The 23,777-nt window shown below is 43.2% G+C and overlaps 4 protein-coding genes across 6 annotated transcripts in view; all 4 read left to right on the top strand.

Annotated features, from left to right (window-relative positions):
* Nucleotides 1–1,904, top strand: part of LOC131260652 (RNA-binding protein Pasilla) — a 69,014-nt gene extending 67,110 nt beyond the window's left edge. Inside the window, exon 9 of the mRNA XM_058262431.1 lies at nt 1,654–1,904. Coding sequence (XP_058118414.1) covers nt 1,654–1,904 — 251 coding nt within the window. The remainder of the gene's footprint in view (nt 1–1,653) is intronic.
* Nucleotides 1,905–12,204: 10,300 nt separating this feature from the next.
* Nucleotides 12,205–14,394, top strand: LOC131271378 (high mobility group protein I-like). Of its 3 annotated transcripts, none has more exons than XM_058272788.1 (2): nt 12,205–12,332; nt 13,213–14,394. In XM_058272788.1, the coding sequence occupies exon 2, from the start codon at nt 13,245–13,247 to the stop codon at nt 13,638–13,640; it is 396 nt and encodes a 131-aa protein (XP_058128771.1). In that variant the 5' UTR covers nt 12,205–12,332; nt 13,213–13,244; the 3' UTR covers nt 13,641–14,394. The 3 variants fall into 3 exon arrangements, with proteins under 3 accessions (XP_058128771.1, XP_058128772.1, XP_058128773.1); XM_058272789.1 differs by having other exon boundaries at nt 12,216–12,332; nt 13,209–14,394; XM_058272790.1 differs by having other exon boundaries at nt 12,234–12,332; nt 13,206–14,394.
* An 827-nt stretch (nt 14,395–15,221) lies between these two features.
* On the top strand, nt 15,222–16,791 carry LOC131258812 (nucleolin-like). The gene is made up of 3 exons (XM_058260192.1): nt 15,222–15,318; nt 15,993–16,102; nt 16,208–16,791. The coding sequence occupies exons 2-3, from the start codon at nt 16,040–16,042 to the stop codon at nt 16,553–16,555; spliced, it is 411 nt and encodes a 136-aa protein (XP_058116175.1). The 5' UTR covers nt 15,222–15,318; nt 15,993–16,039; the 3' UTR covers nt 16,556–16,791.
* Nucleotides 16,792–17,768: 977 nt separating this feature from the next.
* Nucleotides 17,769–21,909, top strand: LOC131260769 (calreticulin). Its single transcript, XM_058262585.1, has 3 exons — nt 17,769–17,984; nt 18,176–18,280; nt 20,093–21,909. The coding sequence occupies exons 1-3, from the start codon at nt 17,897–17,899 to the stop codon at nt 21,124–21,126; spliced, it is 1,227 nt and encodes a 408-aa protein (XP_058118568.1). The 5' UTR covers nt 17,769–17,896; the 3' UTR covers nt 21,127–21,909.
* The last annotated feature ends 1,868 nt before the right edge of the window (nt 21,910–23,777 follow it).

The raw sequence follows: 23,777 nt of genomic DNA, 5'->3' as shown, positions 1-23,777 counted from the left end.
CTTCGACATTTTATCAAACAAAAAAAACATTTTGTAGATTAAGGAAGCCTTACGATAAGAATCACACGCATTTGTTGAAGAATAGCACTAGAACCTTAGTAAACATTGATGCCATGAGTACAAACCACCAGGATACTACGATAGGCATAGGGCTCGTCAGTAACTGACAGTCGACTGACAGCTAGCAAGGACAGAACGACGCGACGTGGTGATGCATCGATCGTTTGCGATCGTATTATTGCGATCCGACCAGCTTTTTCGAGCTTATACGACGCTGGAACACTTCGCGTTGTGGCCCGAAAAATCCCATTTTGCTAAGTGAACCATTCCGAGATGGGAAAGAGAGAGCGAACGCAAGAGAATGAGCGAGAGGAACTTGCGTGCGTGTTTCTCGCCCAAGTGCAACGATCGATCGAGACCGAATATGGCCGCTTTTTTGTCCCTATCTGCCAAGTATATACACTTTTTTTGTTCTACTTCTACTTCTTCGTACTATATATATGTTTCCACTACCGTTGCTTTATCTTTATCGCGTCGTCTTTAAACACACTTCATCTAACCCAAAGTCTGCTTTACTTTTCTCGCTTGGTACAATGTATCACTTTGAACATTCACGTTTCCTCGAAAGCCACAGCAAGTTTGACCCAACCTCAAAAGCTATCCCCCCTCGGGTGGGATTGATGCCCAGGAACATCTTTCAAAGCGATAGGAAACATTCTTTGTAGAAAACAGCATTTGCTCCATCGACTAACCTGCACGATCACTTGAGGGTTTCCATTAAGTCCTAGCCGAATAGCGAGGGGGTTTGTTTCGTAAATCGCTTGGTGGGGTTGTGCGTGTTGGAAAAAGTCGCATCGTACAGCTTGCTAGAATGCTATAGTTGTGGACACAGGTGTCACAGTTCCAGTTGGAATGTCTCTGGTGTTGGGTATCAGGTTGCGTCCCAGGAATGAAACCATCCTCAGGGCATCTCATGTCTCTGTATTTATCATGCTTGTAGTTCACAGAACCATTGTGGAAAGGAAAGAGCTATTACAAAAACTGGGTAAACAAGATTTGATTAAACCTTTGTAACAAATGAAGCTAATCAAATGCAAATTATGGGCTGACATTTAATTAAAATACATACGTAATAAAAATATTTTTTTAGACTTGATACCAAATACATCCTAAGCATATAATATTTTTCGGTACAAATTGTTTTTGCTATTTAAAAACTTACATAACCGAACCTTTTGCATCAACACGAAAAGTAAACCATTGGGTCAAACTTGCTGTGGCGTTGGAAGCCCCCTCTACAAGTGGCTTCATCTTGCTGCCCTCTTATTGCCCTATCAACGCTTAACCTTTACGCTGTAGACCTCTGCGCTTACTAACTGGTGATGGTGAAACGCTTCTTCAAACCCTCTATCCGTCCGCAGAGGACACCGTTCCAGGAGAAACGGCGCTGGAGCATGCGGTGCACTGAAGTCCACCTCCGCCTCCTGGAACGGCGTCCGCAAACTGCACGTCACAAATTCGATGCGATGATGCAGCGAGCCACCCCGCACCGGAGCGTACTGATAATGTTTTTCTCTTTCTCGTTTTCGCATCGTCAACAAATCAAAAACCAAAAACCCAAAATCGTACCACATCCAACGTCCAACATCGCAGGACCCGCGGGGCGTAGTTTGGTCGAGATCCAGCACATATCCGGAGCCAACATTCAGATCTCGAAGAAGGGCATCTTCGCGCCGGGCACGCGCAACCGCATCGTCACCATCACCGGCCAGCCGAACGCCATCAACGTGGCGCAGTTCCTGATCGAGGAGCGCATCAGCCAGGAGGAGACGAAGCGCGCCTGCCAGACGGCGGCGGCCGCCAACAAGACGTCGGCCGCGTCCGTCGCGACCGTGTCGCAATAGGGTTGCGGTGCCGCCGCATCAGCCGCCGGCTCCGCCACCGCAGCTTTTGCCGGCACGGCCAAGGGCCGCCCGCAGGCCGCCATCGACGAGTTTAAGGCAAACATTCACCTGTACGTAGCGCATCCTTTAATCTGAGCCGACGTCACCGCCCGCCCGGCCAGAGGTAGATAGAGAGAAGCGATAGAGAAGCGATCCAAGCGCGAAGGAAATGTAAGGCAAATGGCGCATCAGGCCGTTGGTCGGTGGCCGGCCATCGTGAAGTGTGATATCCTTCCAGGCAGGGGGCAAACGATCGTTTTGCTGCATTCACATTAAACGCGAGCGATAGGCAGCGGACAGAAACACAAACATACAAACACACACACACACACACACAATGATTTGCGGTCCTCCTTTCATAATCTATATCTTCCTTATTATTTACCCTCGCGTTGCTTCCTGCAGCAGGCGAGAGGCGTCGTTTTCGTTTTGAAGGCAGTGAAAGTTAAGAGTTTGTTTGTTTGTTACGTACTTCTTGTTCCGAATAATTTTGTTGTTCTCTTTAAAATCATTTTTATCCGTGCAAGGCGCCATTTTAAGTTTAGTGACGAAAACGAAGGACAACTGGAGGCGCGCATGTGTGCGCGATGCTACGAAGCATGCAAAACATAAACAAGTAGACATGTTAGCGTTAAAATTTCAATCGTTATAACCGTAATGCTACCTACAAACGGAAAGGAAGGAAAATGGAAAGTCTATAAAACGATTTCGCAATGTGATAGCGAACAGCGAGGGTAGGCAAAATGAAAAGAAAGGACGAGAAAGTGCAAAGCGAGCAATGGAAAGTGGAATACTAGCTATAACTAATACAGCAGACACAGACAACATAGCAAACATGAAAACATACACATGAATCGAACGTTCGTGGAGTGGAAAATAATCTAGTTTATAGTTGTTATTTTACTAGGTAAATTAAACCGTGATGAATCAATAACAATTCATACACACAAACACCTACACACATTACACAGTTTTAACGAGGAGCGTGGTACAATAGTAACAAAATCAAAAGATGTATGAAAAAAACAATGTAGGCAAATGGAAAGGAAGGTTTAGAGTTAGAAAAACTGTTGGAGTGTGATGAAAAAAGGTGGTAAAAATCGCAATTCAAAGAAAATCACATAAACACAAACAAACACATCACGCATAACTTCAAACGGTTACGATAAACGACACGCATCACAACACATGTTATCATCAGTCATTTGTTTAGCTATGACTAGCCCCCTTTAGCCCCTATGTTGAAACTTGCATGCATTCTTGTTACCGATTTGGGTGGAATGCAAATTTTGTTACCTGTTTCACTATGTTTCTCGTAGGAAAGTTATGTTTTTAAAAGTTCAATTTCTGTATCATTGCATTATTGTTAACCCTGTTGTTAGCAATGAGCGGGTGGAACTTTAGTATGACCGTACGAACAGGCGTACTTACGTTGCTTTTCCACCTGATGTTAGATCCTCCCTCCTTGCCATGGGCCATCCTACCTGGGTTAGTAAAGTTACATTATGTTTTTGTGACGAAGCACACCCATCATCCAGGGACATTGTGATGGTTGTGTTCGGTTTCCGTTATACTCTGCCACGTACCTGGCGTACAGTGGTTACCGTTCGGCGATCGTGCCCTCTGCAATGCCAGTCATCGTTAACGAATACCAAAACCGAATCATGCACTCTACCATTTTGTTTTTTTAAACTTTTGTCACATTCGTTCCGCAAACCATATTATCACCCGAAAGCAAGAAAGACCGCAATGGTGGCGTATCGATGGGTAGTGATGTTCATTCTAGCCATAACCGAACCGGGAGTACCTTCCGCCTTCGTGTTTTGTTTTCTTTCTCGTAAGGTGTAAGTTTTATAGGGATGTATGTTATTTTTTTTTAACTTTAATAAATTTTAAACCTTCTTTCTTAATACCTCGTTCTCATCGCAGAACGGTCGAAAGGCGTCGGGAAAAGTGGAATAGTTAGCGTTCGATCGGGCAGACAATCAGTGTTTGCGACGGAAGCAAGGAAGTAATGGAATTGGAATGGTTTATATAAGGGTGTATTTTTTTTTTTTTATTACTTTTAACGCGAAAAATATTCTAGTGTTTGTTTGACGATTAAGATTTGCCTTGTTACGAACGGATGAAACTCCTTACAACGGACTACGGAAACGTTCACTAGTGCATGAATGTAGGTTAGGGCATAAGGCGTAGGAAATAAAGGTTACTGCTTCTAGTAAGCCACGGCCATCCTCAATCGGACCGATCGGTGCCGTTTCGGGGGAGGGAGGTGGTATATAAAGTTACGGTTTTATCACTTTAATCGGTTGGTTCATCCGTATTGTTTCTTTTTGTTTTCGCTTACTTACTAATAACCGAGAGTCGGTTAAAATGTGCACATTTCCTCCGTGCGCCATTGCGACGGGTTCCAGGCCAGGCCTAAAGGGTTAATTTCTTTCTTTTCCTTTGACTTATTTTAGTGTTGTTTAGTTAGTCGTAAACCACCGGTAAATTAGTAGCAAAACGAGCGATTTGAAACGTACGTAGCTGTTGAAGGGGAACACAGGTTCTTTTGTGGCAAAGAATGCGTTAAAGGTTCTGTTTGGAGTATCTCAGACTAGGTATAGGCATCAAGTTTACCATTATTGATGTTTTGGCGCATCTGGTTGTTATGCACTATCATGTACCGAAACTCTTCATCGTATGACACTAGCCTCGCCTCGGAGGAAAGTTACTATGTCCTTTTTTCAGTTTGCATGTTATTATTCGTTCGTTTTGCTTCCAGCTTAAACGCGGCTGGTTTAGTTAGGGTTAGGGAATCGGTAGTTATTTCAACGAAACCGCACGGTGTGGAATGACCTTTGAAGAAACCAAAAAGACGATAAACCTTGGCCCCGTGGAGGTTATGGGAATGGCGGAATCCTAAGGCGCCCCAGAGGAACATTCCGCCAAAATTATCCCCCCCCCCCCCCCCCCCCCCCGTGCCAGGATGTGAAACGGCGCACTGGCTGCCAGCGGAATGTTGGACTTTGCCCCTGATTTCCCTGTGGTTTTTTGTTTTAAAGAAAAAACAACCTGTTCGAAACGCAGAAAAAGACATGTTCGCTTGTGTACGTGCCAACCCTGTCCGCGGACACACAGCAACTAATCCAACATGGAAAAGCCCCGAGACGGGTGTTACCTTCCAAAGTGTTTTAAGTCCCGTTTGGTCACCTGTTTGCACTGTTAAAATTTGCATCCAAAACGACATAACAACATTTCCAAACCATTGTGCACCCCTGCGGCCAACGACGTCACTGGAGCGCGTGGAATGGGTTCTTATTCGGCGTGAATGTGCGTGGTTGCCAAATGAAAAAGGAAAAAAGGACCCCACACGTTGGGGCAGGTCGCGAAATGTTCTTGGGGAACACGGTTAAAGTCCGGAACGGAAACGGGTACAGCGTAAGCGAAAGTTGGTCCGTATATAACTTTATACATAGCAAAACATTGAAAAAAAAAACACATCACTACATATATAAATATATAAATACTAAACATCCACGTAAAGATAATTGTGTAATTTTAAATACGGATCTTTGTTCAGTTACCATTACATGAAACCATAGAGCGAGCGATCGGTGGCGTTGAAAGGAGGGCGAAGGAAGGTTCGCCTGGTAAAAAAAAAGAAAAATAGATTCTTAAGCTAAAGGAAAGTAATACAACACACATACGGAAAAAAGAAAAGAACATTAAGCTTGCACGGGTTAGTTTTATGTAGTCGATACGGTCTTAAAGACGCGTCTCGTCCACAATCCACCACCAACACACAAACATATACACACACAAAAAAACATCTAGTTCCAAATAAATTAGTTAATCGGTCAACCCCTTTCCCGGCGATGCGCCACACACCACGTGTGTGTCCCGGAAGAAAGGGAAGGAAAAGCCGGAAAGCCCTACCTTCGAACGGTGGGGCAAACGTTATACCAAACCCGTTACCATCCCGTTACACCACGCACCATTTTCACGAGCATTAAACACATACGCATTGTAAAACACAAGCATTACACTCGTACCATCTTCTTCTATCTACTGTGTTATGTTTTATTCAAAGTTTATCTATATTTATAGTGAAATGACGAAGGAAACGAAACTGAAGGAAAATGCGTGCAACATCTGCAAAATAGTACACCACATATTAGTAGTCAAGCGAGGGTGACAACTACAACACAAAAAAAAACACAAACACACACACATTGTAAGGATACTATAGAGAAGAGTTGCAAATAGATGAGCGCCATTCAACGAAAGGTGTACTAGTAAATAAACAAATTATAGAAAAAACAAACAACAGAACGATTATCCATCCGAGGAGTGGAGAGCGGAAAAAAACACGTAATTGTGTGTAAAAGAAATGCTGCGAATCGAAGGATTCGATCGTTACCGTTGTGGAAGGGAAATGAAACTTATGAAGTAAGTAAGTGAGTAGACTAGGACAATGGCGGCCCGAATGCTACAGCTGCGCGAGACAGACGGGGAGGGGAACCGAAAGAACGGAGCGTTTTATGAAACAAAATTTAGTGAAAATACATGGAATATAATGAGACAATTAATGGAGAAAAAAAACACATATGGAGTTGCCAACCACACCGGTTGAACAATCTGACCCTGGGCCCTTTCTCTTGCAACGTTGGTTGTTGGTGCTATTCGTCTTTCTTTTACTGTTTTGTTTTTGTAACTTTGCTGGAAATCTGTTGTTTATTTTTATTTATTTTATGTGCTGTTATACATTATTTTCGCCTGATGTACTGATTTTATTTTCCTTTTATTTCACCTTCGGTTCTTTTCTTGTTTGCTTGATTTGGTTCTGATTTTCCTCTTAGCTCATCCCAGGTCTATTTTGATGGTTTGTTTTGTTTTGTTTTTTGTCCTTTTTGTCTTATATGTGTTGCAGTTAGATGTGTTTACTGTTTATTCTTCCGCGTTTCTAGTGACAAGGGCTCATAAGCAGTTGAATTGAAATGAAAATGGATTCAGCAATCGATAGTACAACACACGGTTCGCGGTGCGGATCTGATGGGGGTGGGAGTCGGGCAGGATTTACCGCCAAAAACCGAAAGGATACGGAGCGGTACTAAGCAGCCGTGGTAGAAGAAAACAAACAAAAACCCATGACAGGAAGGCGAGCCACTCCACTGCAACAAAAGTAAGTCGCACTGAAGGTGGTTAAAGTGTACATAGTTCGGGAAGTCAATACAAAACAGATGGCAACTAGCGTGCCGATAATGTCTAACGTTGTGATGGTAGATGAATCTATTGCTGTTACTTGTTGAATGGATAAAAAAAACACACACACACAAGCATACACTCCAACATAGGCACCGGCCCCCGCATGGGCAATTCCCGCACATTGGAACGCTGAACACTCGAGGACATCTTATTTTATCGTTTATTCTTCCTCAATTTCCTTTTTAACGAACTAGAGAATGGACTTTGCATGACGCAAAACAACGTTCCCTTTCTGAAAGAGCATTACGTACCTTAAATAAAAAACGAAAAGAATAATAAATATACAACCATGGTTGGTAAAGATATTTCAACAAAAAGGATTGAAAAAACAGGTATTCACCGGAAAAGCTAAATTTGTACCGTTAGTTCTTACATTCTTACAACTATCATTAAACGAACCATTTGCTTCTCTCCCATCCTGGAGACGAAACGAAGAAAAATGATTTTTCTATTCTATGAAATGGAGGATAACCACACAACCGACATCAAGCACGCATGGCATACTACTATTGTCACTATCCACGGCAGCACATTGGTGTTGCAGTTCTTCCTAAACCTTTCACCTTTCTATATCGAAAGCGAGGAGAGAAAAAAAAGAAACACTAAACCAACCAACACACCCACAACAAAAAATGTTAAATGTAGTGAAATCTATATTTGTAGACTGAGAGTTCATCTAAAAGAGAAGCAACAAATTAAACACAAAGTATGAGTTCAAAGTGGTACAACATACAGAATTTTTAATGCACTCACGCAAAACGGTAGAAATCAGCGAAAAAAGGGTTTTTATCTAACCCAGTGGGCAAAACAAAATTCGCAGAAAATCGGTGTGTGTGTGTGCGCTGTCACAATTAAAAAGTTTGAAATTGGAGGAAGTGTTAAATATGGTGAAATTAAAAGAAAAAAAAAGTATCAGAAATCAAAAGTGGTACGGCTAACGCTATCAATAATGAAAATACACCAGAAATAATCATTGATTAATACCGGTTTTGCCCCAGCAACACACAAACACTATCGTTGCCAGTTGTTCTAAATCTAAACACCTTTGCACGTACATACTCATCCTTTTCCCGCGGTTACCTGCCAAATATAAACTTTTACTAACAAAAGCGGTGCGCCAGCTGCACCCTGTGCCCCCATTGATAGGAAGCATACCCTTTTATGCAACACAGGATATCGGGCATAAACCTTTTCAATCCATTAAGCACACTTCGTAAGGCACACATTTGACTACGCGTCCGCATAGCATGTTTAGGAGCAGCATTTTCATACCACACATATTAAACCGGAAAAAATATATATATATACAATTCCATATCCCCCTTTTTTCCACTGTGCCCTTTAACAGTACACACACTCTAATGGTTGAACAATATCTGTGGGTACCAGAACCGAATTCCGGCCAACACGTCCTCGGGGTCCCAAATTGCTGCGCTGGACGAAGAGCTATTATAGAAAACAATTCAAAAAGGGCTGCGGCATGGGATTGGCATGGAATGGAACTTATTACCTGTAGAAAATATAACACAAAGTAGACTTTAAGGAACACAAAGTTAAGTTTTTGGCTTTGGGTTCGACTTGGTTTTTCTTGTTTTGTGCACGCAATGTGTGATACTCGTCTACCCCTTCTCGTACTTCATGGAAGTTTACTAGCCTTTGTTAGTTTGTTTTCTAGCATCGGTTGAAATAAATATAGAACTTACTAAGAAAAGTTCATACAACATTAAAGGTGGAATGTTATTCTTTCAAATCCGTTGTAGAAACAATACCCCTTAGGATGAACATAAACAAATAATTAACTAATTAAAACAAAAAAACGAACTCAACTGTCAAAGAAAAAAAAATCTTAAATCCTTAATAAGGCAAACATTATAAAAAAAAAGTTGTTGAATAAGATGATAAAACCATTTCCCTACCCGCACATTCTCCAACACTCACTCCGAAATCGGCCGAAAAATCTTTAATAACAAAGCATAAGAATAAAGTGTAATACCATTACAATGATAGACAATATTTTCAAATAAGATTTAAACAACCATCAACCACGTGCTTACGCCATGTGGTGTAAAACGTGGACTCCTTAAAACCTAAGCGAACTTAGAGTTCACCTGCGAGCTGATAGCAGATTTCTGTCCCCATCCGTACAAACCCTTTATAAAAAAAAACACCACTAGAATCGACACACTCTACGGCACACTTACGAGGCCCATTTTTCTCACTTTAAAACTTTCACTCACATACACGCGACTGTTTCTAAAGCCTAGTAGTTGTAACTGTTGTTAAATCGTGCGAGTGGAACGCATCCCTAAGCGGCAAAGGAAAACATACACAATTACACAAAAAGAAAAGGAATAGAAAATTAAAACAAGGATCGCCTTCCATAGTTCTGTTTTGTTCTCGTTTCCTACAACCGTGGGCAAAAGGTTTTCTATTAGTCGTTTAGCGAGCATCTAATAAACAAATTATAGTGACAACACATAACACGTTGTGGTGTTGAGAGCTAATTTCGTGCATCTGTTACATCGGGCATCGTGCATGGTAAAATAAGTAAAGAAAAAGCTGGTGAGTTCGTTTAAGCATACGCGAAAGAAGCAGTGAAGTAGGAAACGCGGTGCAAGGAAATCTAAAGTTGATATGTTCGTTTTCATTTGCTAAATAAATAATCTGTTCTACGATTTATAAGAGAACAAGAAAAGAGCTAAGACATCTAACAAAAAAGATAAAAAATATAATGGCACTGTAGAATAGGTGGCAAACATGTGTTATAGTCAGACAAACAAAACGACATCAGAATGAAATGTGTGAGGGGAAAATTTAGTACGAAACGAAATAATTCAAAAAGAAAGAAAGCCAGTGTATTAGAGAATATAACAAATAAAAGTGAATAGATAGTGTCAAGAGAATTGTTTATAGAGAAGAACGATGGATGGAAATAAAACTGTAATAAAATAACTTAAAACAAAATCAAACAAAAGCGTACCACGTGGGATAGAACGCCAAACGTAATGAATGGATGACAAAGGGCAGAGAACACTGTGGACAAAAGTGGTTCCAGTATTTTCCTAGTGCAAGGTAGGGAAAATCTAGTTTTGTGTAAGGGAAATACTTTCCATGGTGAATGTGGAACTGAAACATAAAACACCTTTAAAGCTTTATCACATACCGGCATTCGTCTTCATTTTTGGCCCTTTCAAACCCTTTTATTACCGTTAGTGCTGGAATAGAATACTGATTAACCCCACACTCGATGTCCTAACGTGGCATAAGTTATCTTAAGTATCTTTCACTGAGTATAAACCCGGCTGTGTATGTCCTTTTGGTGGCATAGATGGCATGGTTCGGCGCTGGTAGCGACCATGCTTTTGTCGGAATTCCTGCTCTAAATGTAACTTAATCCTAAAGAATCTTTTGAATTAATTTTAACAAATACATAAAGTTTGTTTGTCAGTACAATGATGTTACGATGTTACATCTTTAGGAAAAGTGAAAACTTAATGGGTCAGTTTTTGAAATGTGCGATAAACATGCAAACAAAAACTAGAGAAAAGTTCAAAACAAAAATCGCATACAACATACACAAGAAGAAAACCTATCCGTCAAATGCAAAGAACAAAACAGCAAAGCTTACATTTTGTAAAATGAAGCTAGTGGGGGAATAAAAAAAATGGCATTGATATTACATTGTTCATATTTATACATCATTGTACGGTTCAATATGATGAGCGGAATGAAAAGCAGGAATAGAAAAAATCTACAAAAAAAAGCAAGCAAGCAAACAAACATAGAATACTTCTACAATTCCCTCATCTTACATCGTTTATCAAACTGCTGAGAAGATTAGAACTATTAAACGAAATTACAAAGAAAAATCTAACGAGTATACTCGAAACGCAACAGAGGAAAAAACACATCCATTTCAGCAAACATTTAAACCTAGTTAATGATAATAATAAAAAAGGGTAAAAAAAAAGCAACAGAAGTTATGTGCAGTCGAGTGATGAAAAATTATTATTAACCACAAATACATTGAGAGATGGCAAACAAGAATTTTTGCCGACAGAAACCATCTTGCATATGAAATATATTTAGAGAGTGAGCATATAGTGACCGGAATCTGTCAAATTAGTTCAATTATTAAAAAGGAAATTAAAATAAACGCTGTAAGGATATGAAATGGAGGCACAGTGGTAGTGCGCGTATAGGGCGTTACAGTAAGAGTACATTAAATTTAACTGAATTTATTTAGTAGGAACACGACGCTACTTGGAGAGGCATGTTATAAACTTGAAAGGGTTGGAAAGGACCTGTATGGAAAGCTTCCAGGATAGAGTTAGAAAATTGCCTCTACAGAGAATTTGTGGAGGGAAAGGTGAAAAAAAGAAAAGCTGCGCCAATTGACCCGTTGAGCTGTGGCGTCTGTGTGAAACTGATGCCATTTATAGCTGTCGATGTGTGGTGTCGACTGTGTTTTCGATTGAGTTTGTTCAACATCGTTTTATGGATTTAATAAAGAATGAAATATGGTAAATCGAATGATCAACTTGAAGCGTCAATTTATGTAAAATTGTTATCGAACTCTCCGTTATGGATTATGCAAAATGCGTTTGGGTGATTGTTTCAGTATTATTTAGTTAGTTTTCTGACCATTCCATTTATTACTCTACATAAAGAAAAAACAATTTTGTTCAGATTTTTAAACTTCGGTCAACACCTTGGTTTTTGTTTTGTTTCTCCTTCAAGCTTCAGATTAAATCATTTGTATTCATACTCAACGTAACGGTCGACAAATGCGATATAATTCAAACGCCTCTTCATGTCAACCGACAGAAACGTCAAAGTTGCCACACCTTGCTATCTTGCACCTCCTTGGTTAGCTTTCGCGTGGTTAATGATACTGCTATTTTGTTCTCTCTACCATCAAGAATATGATGTTATTCTCCAGTACTGCTAGTGCACTCTTTCTGGCGCTGCAATGATGAACCAATTCACTCGATTGACGTTAAAACTGGTATTTTAGTTTATAGCTGCCAGTTAGCTGTCGTTGTCTACTTCGTGTCGTTCGCTTTTCTGTTGGATTCAATCTACCCTCGCTACCGCAGAAAGCCGCCAAAAATCTCAAACAAGAAGCATTTTCACCGCGTAAGTAAATCGGGATAGTTTTGTTACGTATTGTGGTTCAATTTCGTGCAAGTTTTCCATTTTCCACGGGTGTGGCTTTAGTGCTGTAATCTTGTTTCTCCATTTTCTTCGCCATCCGAATGCGCTTGGCTTGGCGTGCCATCAATTTATATTGACAGTCTAATCGTATGTGGGGCGCGCATCATTAGAATATTGAAAATCTTAACCAAGCGCTTGGCGAAGATCGTTTCCGTAATCTGTCCAAGCGCAACATCGAACGCACCGCTTATGGAAATAGACGTGTGAAGCCTAGCGTTATCTCGTCGTGGAATGTAATGGCGGCAAATCGTAAGCATCCTGGGACGCTTCGATAAACTGTCCATCCGTCGCACGGTAACGATAGCAAAACTACACGCACGGAATATTGTTGAGTTTTTCTCCATATTGTAGCAAGCGCTGCTTGCCGAGGTTTTTTTTTATCCTCTTCTGAGAATCGATCGAGAATATTTCCAGCCCATTATTATTTTGTACGGAAAATTACATCCGGTCGTATCATAATTTGGTGTAGTTGCATTTCTGGCATGGTTATGTGGTGATAGGTTATTTGTTTGACACGAAAAAGGCCATCTTGTCAACTAAAGCCATCGTCTAGCTTATCCAAATGGGGCTGAGAAAATTATTGATGAGTAAAATTACGAAAGCAATTAATTTTCCTATTTTCGTTTAACAGCATATTTTTTGGCCTTAAAATAATTCTTGTGTTCCTGTTCTTTTCGATGTTGTGTGGCTAAAATTAATTACAAGTTTTTATGTAATCGAATGGATATTTACAATTACTACATTTCACAATTGGGAAATTATTTTGCACTCAATATTAATACCTTTTCGAAATAGTAGTTAGTTTTGTTTTTCATTTGAGCACCACCCTTCGAGATGACCGAGGAACCACAGGTGAAAAAGGGACGTGGCCGTCCCAAGAAGAGCGTTGTGAACGTGGAGGATAACGGTCAGGAGGTCAAAAAGTCTCCAGCAAAGGTGAAACCGGTGGCCGTGGTCGAAAACGGCGACTCCGACGGAACGGAGGAGGAGGTTGCTGCTCCCTCACCACCGAAATCGGCGAGTAAAAAACGACAGGCCGCACCAGCAACGGAACCGGATGGCAGTGACAACGAGGAAGCACCGGCACCGGCGAAGCGAGGTCGCGGTCGTCCCCGCAAAGGGACGACGAAAAAGGCCAATACTAAATCTGCCAGGCGAGAAAAGGCGGCAGCTTCCAAGGCTACCCAGGGCACCGGTCGAGGCCGAGGACGCCCGAAAAAGAATCCCTAGTGCAGTACAAAATCATTTCACTAAACGATAGGCAGAAGGGACGAGTGGTGCAGCTTTATGGCTGCATTAGATACGGAATAGGTGCAAAGGTTCTCTATTCTCTGAGAGTAGCCAGTTTACTGTAAAGCCGTTTTTGCCATCAACTAACCACTTCGACACCAGTTGCCTCATTCGACTTTTAGGCTACTTAAAGTTTGAAAGTAGACATAGAGTGTTTGAACATACACAGTATCGCATCTGCAATCACATCCCTGACTATTCCCTAAAACAATACACACCAAAAATTGACCTTTCCTGAAGGGTACCATTCTAGCAACAATCATCTGTATCCCCTACCCCTAAAGACAACTGGTTGTTCCGGGAACGGTGGCAAAAGCGTTCATTTATATTCAGAGGACAACCACCTAAATACACATACATACACTTGCGACTAAAATTTTTAAGCTAACGGTTCTAGGACAGCGTATTTAATTTCCATTAGCCGAGGATATCAGACGAGGCAGGAGTATTTTGTGTTTTCTTCGTTTTGGTTCGTTAGATCCGGATCGGTTATACGGATTGGATGTGTTCATGTCTAGCCTGTATTTCACAGCGATGGATGATGGTTCCGAGCGTCTCACTGGCAACTGCTCACCCAAACCCCCGAACATCCGAACAGCCTTCGTGGGCAGTTGAATGTGGTGGAATGTACAAAACTGTATCGGAACCGATAGGCCATAAATTGTAATAAAAATGTATGTACGCTGAACCAATACACGATCGGTGTTTTTATTGGCAAAGTAAAGTGGTCGACCTTTGCAACGAAATTAGATTTAAGTAGCAAAAATTGGGTCTTATTTGATTGTATTATTTGCAGGTTGTTGTAGCGGTGAAAAGCTAATTTTCACAATGCTAACGAATAATGTAACAATTTTATCCTTCTTCGCTTTTCTTAAATGGACGGTTTGGTATTGAATTATGTTTCACGGCGATTTAAACTAGATGCATTTAATAAACAAGATGTTAATGTTCTTTCTAGATGCTACAAGATATAAATGTGGTTAAAAGATATGAATAATATATTCAGATAATGAATTCGCTACGATTCATATTCAAGAGGGATAAAACTCGCATCGAACAAACTTTATGATTGAAAAGTCGTGTGTGGGCGCGGGAAATTCGAAGCGGAGAGAAAAGTTCTACCAGCGCGGAAAAACTACGCTGCGCCTCACGCTCTCCTCTGACCAAACCCATACCGGACGGAAGAACAGGGGGCGGGCTCGAGCATCATCCCACACCACATGCGGACGAAAGCTAATTTTCACGATTGAGGAAAGGAGAAATTTTCCCTCCACTCCGCGCGGCGCGGAGGTACGTGTGCACCGCAGGGACGGAAAAAGCTCCTGAAACGGTCGAGAAATATATATTACTACAAGCCGGCCAGGATTCTCTCTTCTCATCGTTTGCTCACCGAGCCTTGGCGGATGCGTTGAGATATAACACCGATAAGGAACGCGAACTTGACCGAAAGGAGAGCGTGTGTTTTCGGCAAAGCAGGCGCTGGCGCTGAAAAACGGAAAAACGGAAGCAAACATTCGCCGTCGAAGCCGAATCGCGCGCGGTGCGCCAAAGTCGTGGCCCAAAGTTGTGATTTGGGAAGCAGTTTGGAAAACGGATTTTACAGATTGCAACGAACGAGGTAATAGACGAGGTGTGAAAGCAAAATAGGATAATGGGCCAGTTTTGTTGAAAATCGAAATTTTGTCAGTTAAGACGAGTGAAAGCCTTGAGGGTTGTGCGATTGTTGATGAAAATTTTCACTTTCACCTCATCGATTCGTCCAAAAGGGACACTTGTTCCTGCTCGGTGTGGAAAAAAGGAGCAAGAGAGATACGAAACTGAGGCTGAAGTGTGTGTTTGCCGCGCTACCGGAATACGGGACGCAAGCACTGTGGATATCCTTTTTGTTGGTTTTTTTTTGTGGGTGGAGGTTGGGGGGATCACTTGTGTTCAAAATGGCGGGACAAACACAGTAAGGATTATGCGTGTGCGCGCGCGTTGTCCCCTGTGTATGTGGATGCTATAGAGAAAGAAGGGCCTAGAACAGGGGAGAACTGAGGACCGTTTGCCGGGGTTTGGTAGTTTTGGGAGAATAATTTTGGAAAGACAACTGGGGTTGTGTGTGGTGATAAAATAAACCTAGATGCCGTCCTCGGATTCAAGTTATTGATCAACGACAGGAAGCAGGATTTTTCTTTGCTTAGCAAGGAATCAGTCGAGCTCTGGTTGAGAAATTAATATTTTCTCCATTAAATTCTCTTTCGTCGTCCAAACCCTCGTTCCCTCTTTCCTTTCTCCGACCGGGGAAAGTAGAAGCTTACGCTCAGTTTGTAGGAAAGCTAGCGCCGGAAGGAAGCAAAATGTCCGACACGGAGGTCGTTGAACCGAAGAAGGGCCGTGGACGCCCGCCAAACGCGGAAAAGGTGAGTGAAAACCCATTCTCGTGGGAGAGATTTTTTTTCTTTTCCTCTTGGGTTCCTTGTGTTTAATGCCATCGTTTATATTTATTTCGTCACTGAACCAAACAGAACAGCGTTGCACCGAAAAAACGTGCTCGCGCCCTTTCACCGAAGGAATCAAAGTTGGAGGAACGCGGTGAGAAGGACAAGGTGGTCGCATCGGACGATGGCGAGGAACCATCGCCAAAGCGGGGACGTGGACGCCCGAAGGGAAGCACCAAGAAGGTAGCGAAGCCGACCAAGAAAGCTCCCTCAGCACCGGTTGGCCGAGGCCGGGGGCGCGGCAAGAAAAAGCCAATGAAAGAGGAATCCTCCGAAGAGGAGGACGACGACGATGACGAGGACGAGGAGGACGACGAGCCGGAGGATAGCGAGGGAAACGAGGAAAACTACGGAAACGATGAGTCCGACTCGTAAAGGTTTCGCACGCTGCCAATTTTCCCCCAACGTTCGGAGTCGATCTGTTTCCTATGGCGCGGCTGGATGTTCCGGCCGTGTGTGCGAATGTAACAGTATTCCAATTCTCTGATTCTTATTTCCGTTCATAAAACTTTAGACTAAATAGTACGCCATACTTCGTCGGTCAAAGGAAGTGAGTCAAAGTGTAAACTAAGAATCTTTACATTCCAATTTTAAACTTTCCGTGAATGAAACTGTGTGTTTAAATAAAGCGGAGTGAAAAAGAATTATAAATGAGAGAGAGTTATTAATATTCATTTCATTCGAAACAATAAGTATCCATCCATGCATTTGTAAGCAACAAGTTCTTTCCAACAACAAAAGGAGAAAAGTAACAAGAGTTACGTAACAACATCAAATACAAAGCTTATCAAGCGATTTATCTGGCAAAATGCATGTGCATAGCAATGCATACTTCAAACCCATGTTCGTTCAACCAACGCAAAATGGACATCGCTCATTAGCGAAACCACTAAAGTTCTAAAATAACCTTGCCAATTAAATAGCCATTATCCCTGACTGACGCCGCAATTATGGGCAACCAATACGGTGCAGACGAATTTCAATATGTTCGCGCACGTGGAATCCTCCAAAAACCCAGCATGCGGTGGGATGCCGCGATAACGGCAGGTCAAAATTTGAAGTACATTCAGTTTTCTCTCGACCGATCGCAGCGCCGCCCCGTCGTGTCGACGGTGAACCGGTGGTACTAAGCGGGCTGAAAAGTGTGAGCTTTTGATTGGTGCTACGCGGACCAATCAGAGCGCTCCATCTGTCAATGCCGATGTGCCGGGTCTGTTTATCAACAAATAAATTGAATAATTTAGCTAGCCCGCATCGTGCGAGGCACATTTTAACCTGTTCGCTATGTTCTCAATAAGAATAAAGTCTGCTTGAATTGACTTCCATCGAGAAAATTGCAGAAAAAGAGCATTCTGATCTCCCTCACTGCAGTCTGCTACACGTCGCCGTGGAAATCGAGAAAAATGTACGTTGCCATTCGGCATTTCTTTCTCTCGCGTGTTACGCGTGGTACGAAACGAGATAGCGTTCGGCTCGAAAATACCTATGTCCTCCGCAAGGTGGCAGCACAAGCAACTAAAAAGACCACGCAACCGTACATTTCATAATAAAGCCGCGGTGCATTTCGGGATCATTCGTCGTTTGTCATCGAACGGAATCGGACGCGCCGGCAAAGGTTGCATTTCAAAGGGGGAATCATCCATTCCTACCATTGAGGAAAGCTAGTTAGTGCAAAATATTCAGTGCTGGTGCAAGAAAACATTGTTTCCTAGTAACATGCGTTCGTACGCGATTGTTTTGGCCACCGTGCTGGCCGCGGCTGCCGTGACGGCCGAGGTGTACTTCGAGGAAGGATTCAAAGACGGTAAGTGGTCAATGGCCAACCTCTCCGGCGTGTGTGTGTGCAAAATCCGTTTCGGAACGATGGAGTCACATCTCCTCAATGCGTTGTAAAGAGCATACGTGGCTCAAGCATCGAATTCATCTTTCCCATTCTAATGTTTCATGTTTTTTTGCTTCGTTTCATTCCACCCCCTCGCTAATGTTGTGATACAGATTCATGGCAAAAGACCTGGGTCCAGAGTGAGCACAAGGGCGTCGAGTATGGCAAGTTTGTGCATACGGCCGGAAAGTTCTTCAACGATGCTGAAGCTGACAAAGGTAAATATAAAAACTCCCCGATTTAGAGGATCGTGGCCCAGGTGTAGAATCGCTTTGATCTAAAAGAAAATGTGTACGTGATCGCAGCATTTATCACCTTCTAACGGGATGGCTAAGCAAACATAGAAAAGCAAACAGAAGAAATGGGCCATTGGAAGGGTGGCAGAAGCTGCGAGAGGGTGTGGTAAAACCACCGTCCCAAGCAGCAACGACGTGTCAATTTTTCTAGAATGTGAATGACCGTTACGTTCTTGGTTGGTCGTTTCTGCGCGGTGTCGCGCAAGGCGAAAAGAAGTTGGCTGGTTTCTTGCGCCACGCATTTCAAAGCATCTCACGTAGCGAAGAAGAGCTAGCATAAAGTGGGTGTGTGGCGAATCGAAGGAGGCACGGACTGAAATTGCATAATTAGTCGAGCTAAAACTAGACGGCCAAGATCAAGGGAAAAAACCCCTCGGATGCAAAAAAACATAACGAAACTGCATGAGAACTGAAACGGGGAGGGCAACAGTACAGCTCTCACTCAACGTAAGAAGTAGTAAGAAAGCGCAAAGATTGAGATTAACCGAGAGAGATAGCACAAGAACAGCGTAGGTAGCAACCAGACGCGTCGTTTATGTGACGTACCCGGCATTTTTTTTTCTTACCACACACTTCTTCTGGACTGGAAAAACCGGCAAAACGTCTTCTTCTCTTCGAATCTCTCCTCGCTTATTTTTCTGCAACCGTGGCAACGCGAAAGGCCAATGTTGCTGCTGAGATGTTATGTGTGCGAGCATAATCAGTACCATCCCCCCTCCCCAACACTAATACTCACCTCCCCCCTGCCAACTGGACGTGGCTTTCATGTGTGACGTGTCCGTCGAAGCGTTCGTTTGTTGCCTCGCCTTCGCGTAGAGAATATTCCAGAAAACCTTCACGTTGGCGCTGCAGCGGAGCGCGTTCAGGGTCAGATTGAAATGGATTTATGATTACACGGCGATATTCCTTGCTATAGGCCTTGGGGCGGGGTATAGTGGAGGATGGTAGCAAGAATTAAATGGAAACCATTTCACTGTCAATCGGTGTGTAACGTCGATGACAATCTGGGTGGCCACATGGGGGAATTGAATTGTGTGTCGATTCTTATCGTCAACATGTTGTGTGGCTATAAACTTACATTACCATAACACCGGCCGGTCGGCACGAATCAACTTTCCACTTGCATTATGGAACACTAAACTATTTTCCTATGAATCATGCGAGGGACGACGACTACTGCGATCGCGATATGGAACACACCGTGCGTGACATAGAGGATGACAGGAAGTCCGGCATTGCACACCTTGATGTTCATTGCGAGTTGTGAACGTGCCAGAACTCTTCACTGCATTACCCTTGAAGGGGTGAAAAAGGGAAGGCTAAAGAAGTTAAAAATTAGACAAATCCGAACCTCAGCAACTACCATTCTTGCTTATTTATTTGCTGGTGTAGCGTTCAGGATTGTTTAGCATAGACTTGGGGCATTATTTTACGTTGGAGAGTTATTTTTAAACACATCTCCCTTTTTTACGTTTTCCACATATTGATGCGCCATCGGTTTAAGCAACGAACTGAAACCGTGTCATCACAAAGCGGCCTCCGGCCGTGGCAAATATGTTTTTGTTTGCAAAAGCCGCCATTGGAATATGTGGGTTGATGGTTTTGAGGTTACTTTGCTTCTTACCTCGGGGTTCATGGAAAACAAAGCAGTAGCCTTCTTCGATGTGCGATGTTTTTGTTTGCAACAATTGCTCTAGAAAGAAATAACACTTTTTTTTTCTTTTCATTCCGCAGGTCTGCAAACGTCGCAGGATGCCCGTTTCTACGCACTGTCGAACAAGTTCACGCCATTCTCGAACAAGGACGATACGCTGGTCGTGCAGTTCTCGGTGAAGCACGAGCAGAACATCGACTGCGGCGGTGGCTACCTGAAGGTGTTCGACTGCTCGGTCGACCAGAAGGACCTGCACGGTGAGACGCCGTACCTGCTCATGTTCGGACCGGACATCTGCGGTCCCGGCACGAAGAAGGTGCACGTGATCTTCAGCTACAAGGGCAAGAACCACCTGGTGAACAAGGACATCCGCTGCAAGGACGATGTGTTCACGCACTTCTACACGCTGGTCGTGCGCTCGGACAACACGTACGAGGTGCTGATCGACAACGAGAAGGTGGAATCGGGCAGCCTCGAGGACGACTGGGACTTCCTTCCGCCGAAGAAGATCAAGGATCCGGAGGCGAAGAAGCCGGAGGACTGGGACGATCGGGCGACGATCCCCGACCCGGACGACACCAAGCCGGAGGACTGGGACAAACCAGAGCACATCCCCGACCCGGATGCGACCAAGCCGGACGACTGGGACGACGAGATGGATGGCGAGTGGGAGCCGCCGATGATCGACAACCCGGAGTACAAGGGCGAGTGGAAGCCGAAGCAGATCGACAACCCGGCCTACAAGGGCGTCTGGGTGCACCCGGAGATCGACAATCCGGAGTACGTCGAGGACAAGTCGCTGTACCTGCGTGAGGAGGTGTGCGCCGTCGGTATTGATGTGTGGCAGGTGAAATCGGGCACCATCTTCGACAACTTCCTCATCACGAACGATCTCGAGGCGGCGAAGAAGGCCGCCGCCACCGTCAAGGAAACGCAGGAGGGCGAGAAGAAGGTGAAGGACGCGCAGGAGGCCGAAGAGCGCAAGAAGGCGGAGGAGGAGGCCGCCACCGAGGAGGCCAACAAGGATGACGACGATGAGGATGATGATGATGAGGAGGACAATGCACTGCCCGGAGAAGCGGCCGAAGTGGACGATGGCCATGACGAGCTGTAAAACAACAAACCCGGAATAAGTGTGTGTGTGCGTAAGCCTTAGCGTTCCTGTGGAATGCGATACTAGCGAAGAAGAAGGAAGAAAAGGAAGAACAAATCGGCTACCACGGAGAGACGACGGTCGTCGAGTACAGACTTAACGGACGGACTGACAGATAGACAACCAACACAAAATAGTCATAATGAAACGCTGGAAGAAAAATCGATCGTGGCAAATGGGGCTAAACAAAAAAGCGACCATAGGAAGAAACCCAACCAGAGAGAAGCTCGGACTGAGAATTGGATCCTCCGGCATGCAGCCTGGGTACGTGTCTGCGTGAATTGCATTTAGAAGGTCTTACCTACTACCCCCCTGCAGCACATGCTCTCTTTTGCAATCCTGTACTAGAGTTAGGGAAGGATCCTCTCACCATCTCCTTAGAAGACGCATCGGTCAAACCAAAAAGGTTCTTCAAGCTTACGTTAACCCCACTTACACCCTAGGATTCGAGAGGTTTATTTTTCTTGTTATGATTTTAATATTTTTTTTTTCTTTTCGTGTGTTCCATATTGTGTATTCGCTCTCGCGAATCGGCGCCACCGTCGAGATCAATCGAATGGTAATTGTTAAATTTTGTGTAAAAAAGAAACACTACTCGAACTATGTTAAAGTAGTTTGAGTACAAACGAGCGAGAGGAGAAAGGGGAAGGTGTACAAGTGTGATGAGTTTAGATTGATGAATCTCGCACCGAACGGTCGATACGGTTTTCCGCCGTTCCGTGTGGGTGTTTTCTTTTATGGCCACATTCGCTATTTGATTGTAACTAAAGTATGGCTTTTCCATATCGGTATGGCCACACCGTAAGGTGGTTCGCGACAGTAAAGTGACAAAACCCGTTAGAAGGAAACTTACGTGACTAGCGCAAGTGAACAATGCAGAGAACGTGTAAAGATGAAAAGAGAGTCAGAAAAGTAAAACAAAGAAATACAAAAAAAATCCTGAAATACAAATAACAAACGTGTTGTTTTGATTTACCAAACAAAATTAAATGGGTTTTGAAAGAACAATTTCACGAAATGATGAAAAAACTTCTCTTTTGGAAAGATAGCATAGAACTGAAATATTATAAAAGATCCTTGAAAAATTGTCGATTCCTAAGAAGTTGTCTGTTCGTCATAAAAGTCTTATTATTTGTCCTAAATTTATGGTAATTATACCCTTTGCTTCTTGCAATCTTCATCCTCTTTGGCGTGGTGTGATATCATCATCGCATATGGTACGATAACTGAAAACCAAAAGAAACCGAAACGTTGCTCAATTATTATTACAATTATAACTCATATTTCCGACCGTCTTTAATCTTATATTCATAAGTTGTATAATGACAATGTGTAGCGGGAATCGGGTGCTGTTTCCTTCAGCGGATTTTTCCTACAATAGTTTAGTTTTTTATTTAAATAGTTTACTCACTGCAATCTATCCGCAGTTGGCATCCGGTAAGTTCCGAACAAGCGGGGGCCGAGTTTCAAGAAACGTTAAAAGTAAAACAAACGCAAATTAAGAATCGTTCCATTGAACGTCGCCGGTTCCCTTGCCGGTCTGGTGAGCTTCGCGAGCGTACCTTTCCTTATCAAACGCTGGCTGAAATACGTACTGCAACATACTTGCATTGCTGTGGGAAATCTAGTTTAAAACGATACGATTTCAACGGTTTCAACAACAACTGCCTCAAACCGATTGCCATTTGTCACAGCGGGAGCGTTTGTGTTCCCCTTCTCGAAGGCCGCCCCCGGTACCACCCAGCTGGCGAACGGAAACCGTAAAGTTGCCACGGTACGTCATGTGGTTCTGTTTCCCCAATCTACAAAATGCTACAAGTGGCAACTTTGCTTAACTAAACGACGTTCCGGAGGTGGCGCTGCTAGCATTCCCGCTGGGAGGGAAGCGTACTAAGCGAGTTCCAACTGACAACGTATCGAATAAGACGTACCAGTTTATTTCTGTGTAATTGATTAGCGAAAGCAACCTAACTTTTGTGCTGCTAAAACACGGACAATGTTTAGAAAAAAAAGAAACATGGAAGGTACCCACAGGTGTCCGGGGGGTTCTCTGCCTTGGCCACATGTAGTACGTACCTCCACCAAATCCACATCATCATCACATCCGATTCGATCACAATCTGTTTGCCTCCGCAACGGGTTTTTGGGGGTGCATCATCGTCAATTCCTTTCCTCAGAACGGTCTCCGCCCCCTCCGCGTTTGTTCTCCCGTGTCCCCCTTTTCCTTACGCCAACGATCAACAAAAACGGCAGCGTGACTTTCGGCAGCTACCGAAATCCGAACTTTTCCGTATGTACAAACGATATCCATTCGTTTACTTTTATCTAGGCGTTTCTTTTGTTATGTTTTTGTTTTTTTCGTTTTTAAATGCAACAAACGGGCGCTTCTTGTGTGTTTTTATGTTGTTTTTATCATTTTAGTTCCTGCTTTTCTCTGGTCCGGGTTAGTTGCTAGCCTATGTATGTATATATATATGTATAGATGTATGGTGGAGTAGTGTTGCACGGAAATGCACCTAACGTCCTTAATGCTACGTATTTTCTTCGCCCACCTTCCCCTTTCTTATAGCATCTGTTTCCTAGCTTTTTCCTATGTATGTAAAAAAAAGAAC

Source organism: Anopheles coustani, chromosome 3, assembly GCF_943734705.1.
Source record: "Anopheles coustani chromosome 3, idAnoCousDA_361_x.2, whole genome shotgun sequence".
Taxonomy (NCBI): domain Eukaryota; kingdom Metazoa; phylum Arthropoda; class Insecta; order Diptera; family Culicidae; genus Anopheles; species Anopheles coustani.
This window is presented reverse-complemented; position numbering and strand designations above follow the sequence as displayed.

What these genes read in the sequence shown, in the direction of transcription:
- LOC131271378 (XM_058272788.1), top strand. Translation starts at nt 13,245, where the DNA reads ATGACCGAGGAACCACAGGTGAAAAAGGGACGTGGCCGTCCCAAGAAG.
- LOC131258812 (XM_058260192.1), top strand. Translation starts at nt 16,040, where the DNA reads ATGTCCGACACGGAGGTCGTTGAACCGAAGAAGGGCCGTGGACGCCCG. An exon ending in GCCCGCCAAACGCGGAAAAG is followed by an intron (nt 16,103 to 16,207) that starts GTGAGTGAAAAC and finishes TGAACCAAACAG; the next exon opens with AACAGCGTTGCACCGAAAAA.
- LOC131260769 (XM_058262585.1), top strand. Translation starts at nt 17,897, where the DNA reads ATGCGTTCGTACGCGATTGTTTTGGCCACCGTGCTGGCCGCGGCTGCC. An exon ending in CGAGGAAGGATTCAAAGACG is followed by an intron (nt 17,985 to 18,175) that starts GTAAGTGGTCAA and finishes GTTGTGATACAG; the next exon opens with ATTCATGGCAAAAGACCTGG. An exon ending in CGATGCTGAAGCTGACAAAG is followed by an intron (nt 18,281 to 20,092) that starts GTAAATATAAAA and finishes TTCATTCCGCAG; the next exon opens with GTCTGCAAACGTCGCAGGAT.